This window comes from Uloborus diversus, chromosome 1, assembly GCF_026930045.1.
Source record: "Uloborus diversus isolate 005 chromosome 1, Udiv.v.3.1, whole genome shotgun sequence".
NCBI lineage: Eukaryota > Metazoa > Arthropoda > Arachnida > Araneae > Uloboridae > Uloborus > Uloborus diversus.
Genome location: NC_072731.1, coordinates 158,304,914 through 158,325,441, shown reverse-complemented (window position 1 = coordinate 158,325,441; position 20,528 = coordinate 158,304,914). Strand labels below are relative to the sequence as shown.

At 34.0% G+C, this 20,528-nt stretch overlaps 1 protein-coding gene across 4 annotated transcripts in view; it reads right to left on the bottom strand.

Annotated features, from left to right (window-relative positions):
• Positions 1-944: 944 nt before the first annotated feature.
• Positions 945-20,528, bottom strand: part of LOC129233132 (nuclear hormone receptor HR96-like) — a 65,716-nt gene continuing 46,132 nt past the window's right edge. For all 4 annotated transcript variants that reach the window (XM_054867198.1, XM_054867204.1, XM_054867219.1 and 1 more), the window contains 2 exons: positions 9,635-9,832; positions 945-6,957 (listed from right to left, as the gene is read on the bottom strand). In XM_054867198.1, the coding sequence (XP_054723173.1) occupies positions 5,746-6,957; positions 9,635-9,832 (1,410 nt within the window). In that variant the 3' untranslated portion in view covers positions 945-5,745. The remainder of the gene's footprint in view (positions 6,958-9,634; positions 9,833-20,528) is intronic.

Genomic DNA, 20,528 nt, shown 5'->3' with positions numbered 1-20,528 from the left:
TTCCAGAAACAATATAGCAGTTTGAATTGAATACATGGAATAAAATATGAAGTTAAAAACAATAAAGTTATTCTGAAAACAACAAATTTTTGTCACAAACTTAATATAGCACATCACAATAACAAAGACATTGAATTGTTCAACCAAAAATATCCAACATCATGCGGGAGACTTTGGTTAGGAACAAAAAGCCTCAAAATGTAAATGATCTCCAATTTTCAGTTTTAACAGAACAGCATCCAGATTCTTATCCAATTCTGTGGTATTCATGGTCACTTGGTATGATACACAAATGGGACATCACAGTGGAAAAAGAAATTTGCTGCACTGTATTTTAGTTTTATCACAATTGCTGAAATTTCATTAAAAAAATATCATCATAAAAAAATACTCAAAACATGCAACCGAAATAAAAATTATTGTATTCAATATGTAAAAGGCAAATTACATTTTCAACAGTAGAAAAATTATATTTTGAAATATTTATTCTGTAGTGTCAGGTTATTAAGTTTAAATAAGTCCATTTTTATACAGAATTGACACATTTAAGAAAATGCATGGCATTTGAATTCCAATAAGTTATAAGTTTCTCAGGGCAGTTTTTGCTTAATTCAATGACATTAGTAAAACTAATCTTAAAGGGGGGGGGGGATAACTTTAGAAAGAGGGGGGAAATACAATTTCTTTTTCAGCTTCTCAATAATAATTTAGTTTCAAGTATTCTTAATTAGTGTGCCTTATATCAGAGGTCTCCAACCTAGTCCGCAAACAAATTTTGTCTGGCCCGCAGGAAGCTTACAAGTTGAAAGAAGCATTTTTAAAATTTGATAATATATTCTTTTAAAGCATTTTTTAAGAAAACTAAACTCAGAAAATCTAAAAACCCTCCATTGAGCTGTTAACATAAACAAATTGGTAGATGTATGCGTGAGGGGGAGGGGGGGGGGGTCTAGCACTATTTAGATACTAGGCCATCTAATTTAGAATATAGATGGCTGGCCTGCCTCACCACTAAAAATTTACAATGTGGCCTTTGGGCAAAAACAGTTGGAGACCACAGCCTTATATCATGATAAATTCCCTCAACGTCAAAATGCTTAACATAGAATTTTCAGTTTTATCAGTCTAACTGCATAAGAATTCAATACAATAGACTAAAAAAATTAGTGGTCTTTTGCATTTTACTTCTGCAAGGTGCAACAGCTACAAAAGTAAATTTCTGAATTATTTTGAGATTTAACATTACATACAGATATTTTAGTCAAATACTGTGGAATGACCCATATATGAAAACTGATGCTACAATGCAATTTGAAAGAGGTCATGAACATATATTTATTTCTAAAATCTTCAGGTGATGTTTATATAATATATATATTTTGTGGAGACGGATACTGTGCTTGATACAATATTTTTAATTTTTTAATTTTAAGCAATATTTTACAGACTGCTTTTATGTCTGCTCTAAATTGCTAGCCAGGGTGCCCTTTGCTCATGCGGTGTGATTAGGGCCATATACATGCCATAATAAGTATGTCAGATGAAATACCTAAAATATCAATGCAAAAACATTATGAAAGCTCCCACAGAAATTTGCACTGCACGTTTGATTTAGTATCAATACAAATAATACAACATACAAAATAAATAACAAACATTTAAAATGGAAGATATTAGTCATTCCAGCCTTATACAATCTTTCCTACCTATATACACATATAAAATCTAGACATTTTCTCACATGTCAAAGAATTAATTCCTTTTTATGATATAATTTAAAGAACACATTTGCAAAATGTAAAAGTTTTTTTTTTTTTTTTTTTTGAGATTTCTGCTTTATTATAATGCTTTATCTTTTGCTTTATTATAACTAAATATTTACACCAAGCCTTTAAAGTTGGCTAAAGCATTAAAAATATGAATTAGCAATATTAGGGAAACAATGCTATTGATCCAGAAACGTTTATGAATATTATTTTAAATGCTTTCTGCTGTGTATTTCAGTTAAGTTTATAAATACTATTTTACAAATTCATAGAAATTTCATCTAATATTATTTGCTAAAAATGAATCACTATTGGCAAAGGGAGCACTGTGATTAACTATGAAAATAAATACAAGTTTTTGTTTATTTTTTAAATAGAGCAGTGTTTTAATACAGTCATTTCTAAATCAATGATTATATGAACTGAATGACCACGTCAGATACAGTAGAATATCTTAACAATGACTCTATGATATAGTAACCGTTTTGTTAAATTATGCAAAGGCAACGTCCCTCTTCAATTACCAATTTTTTTTCCTACCTATGTTTTCTCTTAGCTTTTGATAGTAAAACTTCGTCCGAGATTTTAAAAATGACAATCATCTTGAAGTGGCACTTGTGGTAGGTTGTGGGGAAGAAAAAAAAAACAAGTACGCACACATATTTGAGTGTATATATTTCATTATGTTTAAATAAATTGATGCGCCACGTTTACCGTTTAAGAAGAAGATTAGTGATATGTTTCTAAAAGTTGATTTAAATGATTCTAACTTGTATTAATGGGATTAAATGTAATTATGATCATGTTTGCTCATAAGATTTTTAAAACATTTCAAATGCTTCCTTTAAATTACACTTAAAGTTATTTGTTTTACAAATAAGAATTAAGCTGAGATAGTTATTCATTTTCTGCTCACTCCAACCATTTACCATACATTTGTTCACTTTTCTGACTAGCAGAATTTTCAGTAGAGAAAATGCTCCTTTTAGCCAATCATCATAATTGCGACAATTCTATACCATGATCCATTTAAAAATACATTCTAATGAAAACAACTTACATAGGATAACTGAAGCATACAACAGAGTTACTCAATCCCAGTACAATCAAGTATTCTATTCTGAAATTAAACTGCATGATTTTAAAGTAACAATTCAGCAATAATACATTTAAAATATTAATAATGACATTTAAGGTACATTTAAGCACAGGAAAAAAGAAGAAAAAAAAAAGAAGCTAAAATTATGATGATGTGCTTTTGTATTTGTTTCTTCACATATGAAAAAGATAGTACTGTTTGACCATGGATTGTATGTAATTTTGCAATCGAACAAGTTAAAGCGATTCCATCTGAATGAATCAAGCAGGGGCGAAGGAAAAATAGCGATGGGATTTCAATTTTTTGCGTTTCATAATTTCACTAGGGCCTTATTTATTTATTACCTTTATTGAGATGAGAATAAGTGCAAACAAAATGAGTTTCTATGGAAACAACAAAAGGAAAATAAAATGCTTTCATTTTGTTCGGAAATTTAAAAGCAAACTCGTAAGTTCAAAATTATGTTGTAACAAAATACAATAAATTCATTTCTGAGTGAGAATAAGATTGAGCATAATTTTTGTTTAAAAATCATTGCAGTGAATAAATTGTCACTTTAAAAAAACTGAGTCCAAATAATTAAGAGGCAAAAGTGCACATCTGTATCAGAAATACTACTATCCCTGAAAGGTAATCAAAGCGTCCAAGCTTGTAAACCGGATATTAGCCTTTCCATATAATCGGCGGTCCGACAGTACTACGAATGCCAAGAAAATGAAAATGTATATAATTCAATTGATATCACTTTGAATCTATAGAAGTTTCTTCTTTAATAATTAGCAACAGATATACAAAATATACCAATGCAAACGCAAGGCATAATTAATCTGCTCTACTCTTAACTGATGTTAATTTGAATGAGGTTTTGAATGTATTGTACAAAAGTGGATGGAATATTTTTATAAATATTTCTTTTTAAAGAAGTATGTTTCTTACATGCATACTGAGGCACTTCCGTGTTTTGTTGATCTAAATATCTTTCAAAATGATTTTGATAAAATTATAGAGCGATACTGATAATGATAGGTGACACAATTTTTGCATATAACATATTTTTTGCCAGCCGAATAAGATATGTGTAAGCAATATATCGCTTTCCATGACTTATGTGACAGTTCTGGGGGAAAGAAAAAAAAAACAGAATTGGGGAAAATTAAGGATTTATGCAGTTATGTCTACTGTTTTTTTTTTTTTTTTTGTTTTTTTGTCTAAATTAATAGAGCATATTTGAAGCTTGAAATATTCTTCTCTTGAGGTATGAAATTGTGTCGCTGTTGATTGTGTTTATTTACTCCCGTGCACTCATTGTATAAACTAACTTGGTGAAATTTTTATGGCAAAAATAGCATTAAATTTAGATTATAAATCAATAATTATTACATTCTGTTGACTTTGACATGTGCTGTTATTGTCACCATCGAGCAATATAATTTGCTTACACATAGTTTTTGTTTTTGGTGGGCAATAGTAAAATCATGTGAAAAACCCGGTTGAACTGAAATCTGTAAATATTTTGCTTTTGCTATTTATAAGTCTACTTGAATGGATGATGAAAAATTAAGTTCTACTGAAGCCTCAAATTTATCTCTTGTTTTTTACTTTTTGATGCAAAGTTAAATGATGATAGTTTTCATAAAATGTGTTTAGTACAGGTATTGTAATGATTGCACAAAATATTGTGAAAACATGCAACTCTACTCCAGAAGCATCCACAGTCAAAACTGTATGTTTAAGGAAGAGATGGATAGATTAAAGCATTAAAGGCTATAAGCACATAAATAAAGTTGTATACTAAATCATTAACAAGTAATAAATGAATACTGAAAAAAAGAAAGAAAGAAAAATTAACAGAATTTTAATAATGTTAAAATCAGATTCTGCAAATATAAGAATTAAAATTTGTAAAGTAAGAAATGGATAGTAAGCCATAAAATAGTTCTATTTGATTTCACTTTTTTTAAACATGCTGATAAGAAAACAAAAGTTATGTGAAAGTATGTTTGAGCAATAAAAAACATGCAAACATATCTTGATGTATGCTGCTAACAAGGACTTTAAGTAAAGTCTGTAAGACAAAAATACATTTGAAAGAACAAAAAAAAACGATTTTGTACTTATAAATTTTAATGCAACAATGACTAGCTTAAAAAAGCATTTGTAAACAATCTAAGAACAATCACAAAACAAAATGTAGTAAAAATATATTTTAACAGCTAATAATGCCTCTGAATATTTTAAAAGTGATTCTAAAATTTGGAAAATCATATAAAGAAATGTTTTGGTTACTTATAAGTTTCAAAATCACACACATTTGGAGGATATATTTTCTGAATTATATTTGCTGTATGCATTTTGTCACTTAATTACATTTTAGAAAAAGATTCTAAAAGCAGAAAATTTTCACTGCATTGCATAAAGTACATGCTTATGCAAAAGTTTAAATCTAAAAAAAAATGTTAAAAACCATGAATAAGGCATTTTTTAAAGTTTATTATCATTGTAAAAAATGTTGTACAAACATAATTGCTAACTTCCACTTTTTTTATGCATAATTGAATGCCAATAACATTAAATGAAATAAGCTGTTATCGACTTTACAAATTGTGAGAAAATATTGCACAGACAAAAGCCTTTTTTTCTCTTCTAACTTATATACCCAATTCAGAACAGTGGATTATATTATATTAAAAATATGCATTGTGCCTACGGCGTAATCATATTACTGAACTAAAACAGCAAATAATCATTTAAATACGCCCGAGGTAGAGTTACGGTAAATAGAATAACTAACAAATAGATGAAATTTAACAATATCTTTTTTACATGATTTGAACCTTCATAGAATAAAATGACAAATAATCAACAATTTGAATTCAAGTCTCAATGCTTCAAGTCAAAAATTTCAATTAACAAAGGTTCAACATCTTTTGGGTTCACATCCAAATAAACTCGCACATGATTCTCATTTAAAATGTGTAGCTCTTGAATTTTATGAATGAGTTTCAAGTAAATAGTTCTTGCATCACACCAACTATATACTGTGTCTAAATAACGTCTTAGTAAATAATAATATGTATCTTGCTCCAGTTTAATAGTTTCTTTATGGATTGTGTTTGGCCGCTCAGGAGTGAATAAAGCTATCCCCCCCAGTATAAGCATGATGTTTTCATCTGCTCTCCATTGTGGATGAAATGAGTTTAAAAATCTTTTATGCTCTTCATAAAGGTTACCTTTAGCTTCTTTTAGAACATCAACTTTGATTGACATACCAGGAGGTGCTTGTGAACCTTCCCAACAGTTTTTTTCTGGATCGTATGACATAACAGATCGCAAAATCATCAACTCGGTACATCCGCCTTTCAACAAAGCAATCTGATCATCTTGGCACAAATTTTTAAAAGCAGTTATCTTTTTAGACATCTTGATAAGGCGACGAATAGCATGATCTGTCATATTTATGACATCTATTAAACTTGGATCTGAGAAACCAAAAACTAAAGGCAGTTTCAAAATCTCATTGGCCAATAGTAGTTCGTGGAGTTTTTGTTTCTCAAGAGTATTAAGCTCATTTGAATTTGTTGAAGTTCTAATAGGAAGTTCTGTAAATTCAATTTCCACTGCTTTTGCATATGCGGATGGTGGAAGATCTTCTGTTTTACATGATAGTTTATCAATGAACAAATTAGTTTTGGGTGATTGAACATCACAAGGTTTTTCTTGGGATGAACTATTACTGCAATCGGCAGAATTTATTCTAGCAGCTAAAGATGTTTCCGAATCAGACAGAGCTTCGACAATTTCACTATTTTCATCCGTCACTGAGCCTTCTTGGTGATTTGAATCATCAGAAATTGTGGCATCTTGAGTCGTATCCGAGGTACTTTCCAGATGCATTATTTTTGCTGGTGGACTATATTCACAGTCAGATGGTGTTAAAGGTTGATGGTTAAATGAATGTGTTTTTGGAAGATCGGGAGTCATTCCAATACTACCAGGTGTTTGAGGAGTCATTGGGGATATGGTAGACAATGGACTTAACAGCACTTGTGAATCATCAGGGCTTTCAACTTTTATGTAAGTAAGATCTTGCACCTAAAAGGAAAATTGTAAGTGCAAATCAACTGTAAAAACTAGAAAATGCAATACGTTTGGAACTTCTTTGAATTAAAAGCAGAAAATTTTGTTTTGAAAGTGTTTCCCTTATCATTTGCCAAGAATGCAACAGCAATCACCTTTTTTTTTATTAACAAAAATATTTATTGTAGAAAATTATACACACAAGTACTTCATTGCACAGAAAAACTATTTTACTTGAGGAAAGCAGCAAATCACAAAAAAAAAAAAAAAAAAAAAAAAATGAAAATAAAATCCGTTTTGTTCTTGTGTATGCTTACATATCAGTATTGTTTCTGGCACTCCCCCCCCCCCCAGCAATTATGGTGTGATTATGTCTAAAAAACAATTACTATTTGAACAAACAATTTTGTGCTATAAACAGTGCTGTAGTTAGACATAAATAATTTGGGAATACAGTTTGGGATTTCGGGGGGCTCGCCAAAATGAAAATTAAGTTCAAAATCAATTTAAATAACATTTGAATTATTTTTACAACAAAGAATTGGGGTACAGTATCCCCCTGCCCAAATCCCTACCCCTCAGTCCCCATATACAACATTAGTTCTAACATACAGTTACACACAATGTAACAACAATGTATGAACCATATAAAGTTTTCTTTAAGAATAAGATTTTATATAAGTATTAAGGAAATTTTGAGAAAAAAAAGCATCTGAAATCTTTCATAAAAACTACCATGCTACTGATTTAGTTATAGATGTTTCTTTTACATATGGGTTTGTGTTTGTGGAAACATTTTTAGCTATGAGTGTTTAAAAATCATTTCAATAAATTTAAGAAAAGGTACGAGGTTTTGCTTTTTTGATAGTTGCCTGGCCAGAAGCAATGTACATTTACTGCAATGCTCAACAATTATCTCAAATCTAATGAGGACATGTTGCTGTTGTTGCACGCCCCCCGTTGACCAGCAGTGCTAGACCAGGTTCATGACATAGTACACTCTCAAAAAATCCAACACCGTTAGAGGATCTTCAGCTAAATCCTGCTTGCCTCAGGCACGCAAGAATATGTTCAGGTGAAACCTGCTCAGAACTGTTGGTACAAATTTCAAAGCTCTTGAATCCTCAAAAAACTTCATTGACTTAAGGTGGCCCCTTTGAATGCGGGCAAGAATAGCTTGATCCTTTCTATTAACACTAAGAGCCAGGGACCCTTTAGGATGAGAACACTAATACCAATGGTGCTTTGTGGGGAGAATAAAGTGGTCTTATTTTTGTGCTTTATTTTTGATAAAATTTCCAAAAAGGTGAGGGCTGCTGATGGGGTAGAGGCCTCACAAGCACCAGCCTTAGCCAAAGTGTCCACAAGCTCAATTTCCTCGAGATTCAAATGAGGGTATGGAAGTGATGCTTAAGTGTTTGAATAAATAAATAATTACATAAATAAATAAACATAAAAAAATAGAAACAAAAAATCTGATGCACTTCCCACATAACTTTCTTCTGAAATACATGCCTGCAATGTAATTTGAATGTTGGAGCTTTATAATGTTGTCAGTACATGTATCCAGTGAGTGATTTTGAAACTCAAAACAGCTCACAAAATAATTGAGATGAAACATGTTTTGCAGATATGGGAGGAGGTCGCCCCCCCCCCTCCGGCCCCCACTTCCCGAGACCTTCATTTTCAATTTATCACTAATCCTAATATGGAATATTGTATACATGTAAGGTCATTTATGACTCCTCTGCCCCAAAGGTCAATTTTGGCTGAGCTGATGAGTAGAACGGTGTTAAAAGGATTCTTTCTTTCAAGAGATTAAATAAATTTAAAAAAAAAACAGCTTTATCTGTTTAACTGGTGTTTAAGAAATACATTCTGCAGTCTTAACTGAAATCGTAGAATATTCTCAGTAGATTTGGCTCAAACAAGAGCATAAGCAATTAGAGAGTATTTTCCCTCCACTTAGGAACAATTTAAAATTCAGTGAAAACTTTTTTAACACTTTAAAAGCTGATGATGGCTTTTAAAGTCATAACAAAGAAAATTCATATGCATTGTAATATTATATACATAGTAATTTAAGACACATCTGGTAATATAGCAAAACAGTAGGTGTTATGTTGAAAAAGTAAAAATTAAAAACAAAAATGAGTTTAAAACAAAGACATCAAATTGAGAAGCAGATGTCTAATTTGTAATACATGAAAAAATAAGCTGTTAATACTGCAGGAGAACCTCGATTATCTGAGCTAATTGGGACCGCTAGAGCCTCAGATGTCGGAATTCTCAGTTAATAGAAACTTTATATGAAAACTTGTCAGGATTGTAAACTGCATTAATTAAAAATACAATAGAATATTTATAATAGATATACAGATAAAAAGTAATGTTTGACAGGTAAAAAACAAAAATGGAAAATAACTTGTAGTACGTTTTAAAAAGTCAATTGAATTTTTTTTAGCTATTCCAAGTTAAATATTGAAAAATGCATTAAAAAACACACAAATTTCAAAAAATATTTTTATTTTCAAATTGAAAATTCCTCATTTTATTAAATTTACATTATTTTTAAAAAATAAGACTTCATTATCGGCTTGGTTAACAGAAACCTTGGTAAATTGAAGCTCGGATGATTGAGATTCTACTGTACTTAAGAAAGGAAGATATTTTAATAAAAAGGTCAATTTACTTCTAGTTTTGCTTGTTGGTTATTTCGTTTCAATCTGTTTTTTTCTATCTTTTCACGTTTAGCTTTTTTCTCCTCTTCCGACATAATCCATTCCTTTTTCATACCAATTGCAAAGCATTTTTTCAATCTGCATTTTTGACAAAAGCGACGAGTAACCCTGTCTACATTGCAATTGTTTTCAAATGGACAGTTGAACTCCTAAAGCACACAAAACATCATTAGGAAATAGTTCAAGTTTAGTGTTCATGAAAAAATATCATCTGTAAAAAAAAAAATCAATAAGATGTACAAAAAAAAAAAAAAAAAAAAAAAAGTGCAATAAATAAAACACACAAAGCAATTGAGGCAGTGAGAAGCAAAGGAATGTAAGGGGACATTTTCAAGTTTTGAGTAAAACCCGTTTAAAGATAACATCCTAGGTAGGCTTTCATTGAATTTTTTTTTCTAAATCATACTGTATAGCAGCAACTACCATCTCTTGCCCGAAGACAGAGGAAAGGTTCACCTACCATGTGTACTGGTTATCTCCAAATTTTTAATTTTGCCACTTACATCCCTTTGCGCTTCTCACTGCCTCAAATGGTCTCATGTCTTTCTTTTGATTTATCCCGTGTTCGCCTTTTCTGCATTCGCCCTCTGAATCTTATCAACAGCTTGAACTACTTATGAGTTAAATGCGATAATGCACTGAAGTCAAAAAGTCAAGCTCCCCCATTAGTGATGCAATTTCATATGCCTCCATTCAGTGGCGGATCCACGGGGAGGGGGGGGGGGAGTTTCGAAGTTTCGGGGGGAAGTTTTGAAGAAGAAGAGTTTCGAATTTACAAAACCTCCCCCAAAAAGGTTTTGTAAATTCGAAAAGTTTCCGGGAAAAGGTCACCAAACTCTCCCCTCCTCCCCCCCCAACACATCACAAAAAATGACCTACAACTGTATTTTTACGACTTTAATTCCAAAAACTTTACAGGAGAGAGTCCCTCAATTTCCCTTTACCAATGTCATCGAACATTGCCAAATTTTGAATTTTTAGAGCTTCAATTTGGAAAAACTCGGCAAAATTGAAAACTTTTTTGAGAATGTTGTTAGTGAAGGGCTTCAATTACCTGTTTAGAACTTCAATTCCAAAAAAATTCCGGGAGAGAGCCCCCAGTCCTTGCCCTTCCCCTAACATCAATGAAGATCCATTAACATTACATTTTTGAAGCTTCAGTATCGAAAAGTTGAGTTATACTTCCTGACTTCCTCCTTTCCCTTAATGATACCAAAGATGGCCAACCATCGCATTTTAAAGCTCTAATTTCAAACAATTTTTGATGGAAAGTTTCAAACCATGTTCCTTCTCTCTACATCATAAAAGATGGCTTACAACTGCGTTTCCCCGACTTCAATTTCGAAAAATTTCCGGAGAGGAGCACCCATGCCATTTTTTCCTCATCATAGCTGCCAACCTCAAGATAAAAAAAATAGGAGCACTGAAGGGAAAAAATAGGAGCAACGAGGGTTAAAATAGGAGCAAGAAATTGTGGCCTGTGCTAAGCCTTCCTTCTGTACCATAAGCTTCTATAAGTTTTAAGCACCATTATAATGCTTTTCTGAATTTTCATGTTTGATTTTCAGCAAAACTACAAAAAAGATTAAAATAAAATTATTTTACCCCCCCCCCCCCCCCAAAAAAAAGCATCGTTACGTAGCTACATATTCAGAAGTAAAAAAACATAAATGTTTGATTTAATAAAACTGAAACCTATTTTTAAATATTTTTTAATGCATATACGTGTATTAAAAATGCATTGCATAAGAACATATTGAAGAATAAAACACACAATTTACTTATCATGCTTGGAAGTAAAGCTCTTATGTAACTTCATAGTAAAGGTCAATTCTCAGGAATTTTCGAAGTGGCCACTAGACCCCAAAATTTTAGTGGCCAACACTATCGCTAAATTTTGAAATACAAACGGGGGGGGGGGAGTTTTTACAACTTTCACAAGTAAATAAATGAATAGGACTTTGCACATTCTAAAAGAGTATTATTCAATACTTTTTTTATACACGGAAAATTTAAGTTAAAATAGGTTTCTGATCTTTTCGCAAAAAAAAAGAAAAAAAAAAAAAGAATAAATAAATGAGAAGTCAACAGGAAACGGCAGTTCAAATAAAACAGTTTCAGTTTATAGCAAAACCTCCAAGACAATGAGGATCAAATACAGATAAAATTTCCCTTTAAAAAAACATTTTTTTTTTTTTTTTTTGCATTGTATGTTATTTTTAATAGTTTGTATTGAGATAAATATCCAATTCTGTTTTTGGAAATTTAGGCAATTAATAATCTCGTCTACTTACATCTTGCAGATGACCAAACATGGCGACTACGCAAAAAATTAAGGTAATAGATTTTTGAATTAGTTGTATAAAGTAAATATAAATAATTAATAATCCTTAAAAACTATAATTTAGACAAAATATATAATCAGTATTTAGTGGTTAGCATCTAAAACAATGAGGATAAAATAATATTCTGGAGAAAAAAATTTACATATTTCAAGAAAATAATTAAGAATTTTCTGAAAAAAAAGGCCCATTTTCAATTATTTTCAATAGTTTGCATTGCAATAAACATCTTATTCCGTTTTTGGAAACTAGGTCATTAAAAGAGACTTAAGTACTTAAATCTTACAAAATGACCAAATATGGCGACTAAGTCAAAAATTAGGATAGAAATGTTTGAACTTGTTGCATACAAATAACTTAAAATCCTCATGAAACTACAATTTAATTGAAAATATTTAGCACAATAGCTTCCAAAGCAGTGAGGATAAGATGAAATTTTAAATTGTATGATTTTTTTCATTTCTCAAGAAAATTATTTAAAATATTTAAAAAAAAAATTGTAGCACATTTTACTTTACTTTAATGATTTTTCAGTTAAAAAAAACACCCAAATCTGCTTCGTCTTTGAAAACTTAGGCACTTAGCATCGTCGACTTTCATCTTGTGAATGACCAAACATGGCGGCGATGTTTTACACGCGTGCAGCTGAAATGCTCGATCAAAAACTGATGTTCTCCGATCGGCGCTCTTCTCAGTGTTTATCCTGACACTAATGCTTCCAAAGCATCAAATTGTCTTCTCTTTTGTTGAGTTTGTACTAGTGATGGGCATAATCGAGATCTTTTGATAATCGAGATCTCGGGAATCGAGTACTTTTGATAATCGAGTGATTGATAATCGAGATCTTTTTAAGTCGATCACTCGAGTGATTGATAATCGAGGTCCTTTGAAATTGAGAACTCGAGCGATTGACTTCTCGAGATCTTCCGAATCGAGTACTCGAGCGATTGACTTCTCGAGATCTTTGAAATCGAGTACTCGAGCGATTGACTTCTCGAGATCTTTTGAATCGAGTACTCGAGCGATTGACTTCTCGAGATCTTTTAAATCGAGTACTCGAGCGATTGACTTCTCGAGATCTTTTGAATCGAGATCTCGAGACGTTTTAAATCGAGATCTCGAGATGTTTTAAATCGAGATCTCGAGATGTTTCAAATCGAGATCTCGAGACGTTTGAATCGAGTACTCGAGTAGTTCATTTTCTGAGCTTTTCCAAAATTGAGTTGACTGCTACAGGGGTGCCCACTAAAAGGGGGTGGGGCATGGCGCAGCCTGTGCAACTAAAATTTTTAGAGCCGGTTTTTTAAGAGGGTTTTTTTAATCTCATTTTCGGAAGGGGGGAGGGGGTCCATGGCGCAGCCTGCGAAACCATAATTTTTAGAAGCGGTTTTTTGAGATTTTTTTTAAATCTCATTTCGGGAAGGGGGGGGGGGAGAGCTCTTTCTAGACGGATGCTCCGTAACATTTGACAGGGTGCGCCATCGCCTTGCGAAAGGGGGGAGATGGACTCCCTTGACTTCAGTAGAATTCCCGAGTTGTATTGGCAGGGGTGCGCTCGAGATAGGAATGTGACATTTAGCCTACCATTTAGGGGTATAATAAGGGGTGAACCCTACTGGCTTTTAGAAGTTTTAGGTTAAGTTGGGGGGGGGTATTTACACCCCCCATTTAGAAGGGGGATCAATACCACTCCCCCCAAATTCCATGAAAAATTCTAATTTTTACATTTAAGTGGGTCTAGTTTTTTGTTGTTTTCCGATAAAATGAGCAGATACACCTTTTGTCCCCTTACCCTCCGGTAAAGTTCGAAATGCAAGCTTGTTTTAGAGGGTCGATTCGATAGATTTTAGTCTTCATTTTGGGGTCGCAATCCTTGGAGGATGCAGGTTCGACTAGATTCCCTGTTAGCTTGTCAGAAACTAGGAGCTCGGCATTTGGGCGACTGAGTAATTTATTCGAACGGTTATGCGTTTAAACTAATGATTTTCAGTTATCACGTGATTATTTCGAATGGTTTCGGACTCGCAAACACGAAGTTAATAATGTAAACAAGTAGGGGAATAGTTGCTCTGCGCAAAAGTACTCATTCTTTCCTAGTTTATAGCTTTGCTTTTTTTTTTTTTTTTTGATGTTCTTGTTGAGAGTAATTAAGTATATTTATCTGACTAATATATGAGGAGGGAGGGTAAAATATTTCTGATTACGTTTTCCAGAGGATTGGGATTCCAGGACCCATTGAAAAGTGTACAAGTCGGGCTTGAAGTGCATTGAAGTTCATGATTATTTTTTTTCTTTCTTGATCCGCTCTTTTTTATTTTTATTTTTCATTCGTCGACTTTAGGAATATGCAATAACAGTAAAAGTGTTGGGAGTGAAGTTGAAATGTTTCTGAGTGCATTAAAAAGAAATATTGAAGCTTGTCGTGTGGGATTAATTTTAGCTTCCACTCTTCGGCTCAATTTTTAAATAAAAATTACACTTTATACAGATTGTTTTTTTTTTTTTTGTTTTTTGAAATTCCAGATATTTGTGACTTCTTGTGTGCTTAGCATTTATTTTCGCGTGGGTAGTTAAATTTAAGTATTTTGCTTGTTTTACTTGCTTCTGTTTATGTCATATTCCTTATAGTTTCGTAAATGTTAATTAGTATATTATTTACTCAACTTAAAAATTTTCAGTCCATTAATGTGCTGATTTTATGTTTTTTTTTTTTTTTTTTTTGTAAAGTTGAGGCAATACTGTTGAAAATGCTTAGGCTCGCAACGGTCCATTTCGGAACTTAAGGTTCCGTAGCTACGTTTCATTTTCCGTATGCTGGTCCTCAAAAAGGTTAAAATTGATTGTCAAGTTTCTCTGAAAAGCAGATTACGTATTCTGTTTTCAAATCATCCGAGATGCTCGATAACCGAGCATACCACAACAAACAACATATTATACAAGAGAGAGCGCGGGAGAGGGGGGTAAATGGCGCAGACCGCGCCATTGAAGTTTTGAAGAGGAGAGGGTAACTTAAGCGGGCTTTAATTTATTTTAGGGGGGGGGGGGGGTTCAATGTCGCATTTGAAGGATGAGTGTCATCGCCATGGGGGGGGGGGCACCACTGCATTATAAACACCTCGCGTTTAAACATTTCATAAACGTTTTAACATAGCTGCCACAGCGTTAACAATCGCTTTAAAACGTTTACTCAACGAAGTGTGCTCTCTGAGTAACCCCATTCGAAAAAAAGCAGAAGCAATTATTTGATTCAATAACCTTATAGAATGACAGGGGTGACACATTTGAGAAGCAGTTATTTGATTTTGAAACCTTATACAATGACAGGGGTGTCCGTCCGTCCCTGTGAGCAATGGCGCGCTTTTCATGACAATCCTCCCTCCCCCAAGAAACGATAGTCCGAAAAAGGGCTAAGACTACATTAAATTTTCAATTACACGGTTTGTACCATACCGGTCAAGGGCGCTCATATGCAAAATTTTAAGGGGGGGGGGGCTCAGATATTTTCCCCATAGAAACCGATTTCAGTACAGATTAGAGTTATTAAAATTTGACATTTTTAATAACTTATTGATTAATTGCTGGAGAAGAAATGATTTTACATTTTCGCAAAAAAAAATACTAAAAGCAAGATTGTCCTAATTTCAAAGAAGGGGGAGGGGGCTTGAGCCCCCTCTTGCCTCCCCCTATATGGAAGCCCTTGATATCGGTTTAATATATTTTTAAGTTTAACAACTCTCAATTTTAAACCTGCTAGTGTCGCCCAACGACTTGCCCATATTATCATTATCCCTCACTTTTTAATAAAAATTGTACATACGTACGTATTTAATCTTAATAACTGTCAAGTTCAAAACAATATGGAAAGCGTTTCTCTATCCTTTGTTTCAAAACTTCGCCACCGGATCTCACCAGGGGCGGATACAGAAAATCATTTGAAGGGGGATGGGGGTCATGCTGAAGAAAGCCCTCCCCCATGAACGAAATTCCCGTTTTAAGTACGAAAAAATTCTGAAACTTTTTGGGGGTCAATAAAAAATTCCAAATCGGTCAGGAATAAGGCGCATAATTGGGGATAAAAGTTGCAAATTAATTTCATAAGCAATAAAACAAAGTAGTTGTTCAAATATTTTCGTTGAAAAATAATTGATGTATTGAAAGGATAAGAGACTGTCATCGTTTGCATTTTATGCATAAACTATTTAAACACAATGTGTACGGATACTATTCTCGAGAGTTCAGGGGGAGGGGGTCATGACCCCCACGACCCTCCACTGTATCCGCCACTCACACAACACATGCCCCTCCATAAATCCGCTCATATGATAATTAACAATTTTCGTTCTAAAAATATCGTTCGATTATTAAGGAATCTCACAATTATCGAAAATTCGAAGCCAAACATTCAACTATTACCCCATTCGAATAAAGCAAGAGAAAAGCAATCATTCGATTTTAAAAATCATTCCAAATCTATCCATTCCAAGAGCAAAGATCACCACCTATGAAGCTCTTCCCCCAAAAGCAATACCCCCCAAAAGAGACAAAATCCCCTAAAAATTACAATCCCGCAGTTTACGTCAAAACTCCCCCTCACTTCCCCTCTTATTTGCACTCATAGGAATGAATTACACGAGAAGTTAACCACTTGTTTTATTAAGAAATAACTAAGTACCTTTGTGCCGAGAAGTAACATGAAATAACAAACGTTTTGTATCCCAAATGTAGTACTGCAGAAACGTGTTTTGGAGTTTTAAGGTACCCTTTTTTCAACAAAATAGTAAGCTTTTACATATAGGGGGCCATTCCTTTGTTACGTATGGATGATTTTGTCCATTTTTGACCCCTTCCCCCCATGTAAAGGTACGTAAGGTTTTTCAAACCCCTCCCCGTATTCTTACGTAAGATTCCATTTCGTTTTTCGAAATAATGAAATAACTAATCTAATATCACTGGAATCGATATTTAATTCACTATTATTACATTAAACCTTTTTGTGTGAAGCAATATTTACTAAAAAGTTGGAATCTAGACTGAATGTGTTTTCGACATTTTTTTTTTGTATATGATGCGATAGTAGTTAAAAATAAAACATGCCATACATAGTGCAATTCTTTTATTATGTTTTACATAATTAATTCTTCGTAAAACAAATAAAAAACAGTCATCCTAATACGTTTTTATTTTCCAGACGCAAATGAAACATCGGCTTGGAAAATACTGCGTAAGAATGCGTTTGAACCCCTCCCCCTTCCTCAAAGTATGTAGGCATTTTTCCAACCCTACCCCCTCGGGACCCTTACGTAATTAATGAATGGTTCGTAAAGACATCCAGTAATGTCCTTACATCCACAATCTCACTATTTTGCGTTGAAAAAAGGGTTCCTTGAAATCCCGAAACACGTGTCTGCAGTGATCTGTATATTTGGGCTCTAAAACGTTTGTTATTGCCTATTACACTTGTATCATTACCCAATCGTATAGTCGAAGGTGAACGTAAGGGGGAAGACGTCCCCTCAGGTTTTCAACTTTAGTATTCCCCCTTTTTACCTGAACTATAATTTTAATGGCTCTCAAGTTAGAACCTTATAAGCGTCTCCAACCTTTACTTCCACCACCGGGACACACGACACATGTCTCCCACAGACCCGTCCATGTGTTCATTCATTAACACCTTTCGCTCAAAACATATCATTAGACTACCAAGCATCCCCAAAGAATCATTTGATAATCAAGCATTCAACAGTATACATTCAATTATATCACTATTCGAATGAAACATTAGAAAGGCAATTATTTGATTGTAATACCATTTATATCGCAAGGGTATCTATTCCTCAAGTGTGCTGGCACACTTTTTAAAATTAGGGATCCTCTTTCCCCCTCAAGATGGACACTCCATAAAAAAGTCTAACGTCCATTAGGAATTTCAATGGCGCAGTCTGCGCAATGACCCACCTCCCCTGTGGGCTCCTCAGCGCAGCCCGTCTTTCTGGGGGAAGGGTTAAAAGGTTTCAATGCAAATTTTTTCGGAAGACAAAAAAACCATGCTCATTCATAAGTAAAATCATTAACTTTGACCGCCTAAATGACGTATCCGCCCCTGTAACTAAAACACTTCAGAAGCAAGGTTGCCCACCCGCCCTCAGGTCAAGCCCCCCACCCTCAATATCGCAGAGACCTCCACCCAACAAATGGGAAAAATACCCCTTAAAACGCCCCCCCCCAAATGTCAATAGCACAGTCTGCGCCATGACCCCCCCCCCCTCCATAAGTGGGCACCCTTGTCAGAAGTCAACTATATTGAGAGGTTCATTTGATTATCAAATCGATCGAAGATTACACTGCTCGAGTGATTGACATCTCGAGAACTCAATATCTCGAGAACTCAACATCTCGAGAACTCAACATCTCGAGAACTCAACATCTCGAGAACTCAACATCTCGAGAAGTTCAAAGCGAGAACTCGAGCAGTTGATCGCTCGAGTTCTCAGAAAGTGATGATCGAGAACTCGAGAAGTTCATCGCTCGAGAACTCGAAAAGTGATAATCGAGAACTCGAGAAGTTCATCGCTCGAGAACTCGAAAAGTGATAATCGAGTACTCGAGAAGTTCATCGCTCGAGAACTCGAGAAGTGATAATCGAGAACTCGTGGTAATCGAGTTCTCGAATGATCTTGAATAATCGAGTGATTCGATTATGAGAACTCGATTATGCTCATCACTAGTTTGTACATAATTCCTGCCTTTAAGGATAAGGAAATTTCTTCTGAAATCGATAAGTGAAGAAAAGTCGAAAAATCGGAGTTTATTAGAATAAATCGGATTTTCGGAGTACGCAATAAAAATCGGTGAAACTCCGGGAAAAACGGAGCACTTGGCAGCTATGCCTCATCTTTCAACTTTATTTAAAAATCGTCTAAAACAGCATTTTTAGAACTCCTACGTCAAAAAGTTTCTGGGAAAATGTTTTGAGCCCCATGTCTTCTGCTACATCATCAAAGCTTACAATTGTATTTTTAGGACTTCAATTCCGATTTTTTTTTCCGGTGGGAAAGTCCCCAAATCCCATGGTTTTTAGCACCACTACAGATAACTAAAATTGTGTTTTTGAAGTTCTAATATCAAAAAACGACTGGGGAGAATTCCTGAATCTCATTCTTTCCCTTCAAGAAACCAACGCTAGCAAGTAATTGTTTTCCAAAATATACCATTAAATTTCAAAAATCTTCCGGAGGGGGATCACCAAAGCCTCCCTTCTTCTTATAAACCACCAAATAGTCTAAAAATGTGTTCCTAACAAAAAACTTTTGAGGGAGCACCTGCAAAACACTCCTACTTAACGCAAATATTAAACTACTCAATCAGCAAACAAATTCATAACTATCTTCAAATTTTATTTACAAACTAGTGGTGCCTGCACGGCTTTACCCATAGTAGAAAATTAAAAGGTCATTTGGTTCATCTGTATATTTAAATAACTGATGATGAATTTCTCACCAATTTGCTATGTTCTCGCCACTTTGCTATGCTTGCCCATGCTACGGTTCTACGTTATGATAATTTGGTAATTTAGTCACCCTTGTTGCGATAATTTCCTCAGTGAAAAGTTCTTAAAATTGAATAGAAAAAGAACAAAATTGAATTTTGGAAAAATCGCTTTGAGGTGCACACCCCCATGCTATAAACTAATTCTGTGCAAAATTTCATGAAAATTGGCCGAATGGTCTAAGCGCTATGCGCGTCACAAAGATCCATGATAGACATAGTATGTCAATCTAAGTGAAGGTTTATTATCATTTTTTATCATGTTAGATAACATTTAGATATTTGCAGTTTTCATATCATTGTTCCTTAACGAACGCTAGAATCCGTGGCGTAACTAGTCTTGGAATAGAGAACGGCACGTGTACTGGGCGTTGCCCATGGCGTGACTACTTTAACGTCGATTCTTCTAGAACATGTGACGTCACGTGCACACGCTTCGGGCTTGGCCACTGAAGATCACGATCAGGTAGCATTGAAGTGAAGATATGCTAATGAGATTCTGAATATAAGCGAAGCTGTTATCAGTTGATCTCTCTCTCACTTCTTGCACAGTCTAGACGCGTTGGCTCATGTCAGGCAAGCCAACTTGCTGTTTGTTCAGCAAGCTTAGGCTGTTAGCCTTTTTGTTTAATTGAAATAGTATGACGTTTGTCCATTGAAGACTTCGTTCCTCATGAACGATAGTCGGGTCAATTGATAATTACTTATTAGTCTAGGTCAACGGGGTATTTGCAATAATGGTATACTTATCCTTATTTACTTTTTGTTAAAGCCATATACTTTGTTTTTTATCTTTTAATAAATTAATTGATGTTTAATGAGCTATTCGTCTTCAATTATACTGATTCACGAACTCCAATTTCACTCTGCTAAATGTATTACGTTGTTTGGGCAAGAGTTAGTTTCAATCATACCTTCCCATCCAACAAGGGGTTATGGGCCCAGATTGCCTTTCCCC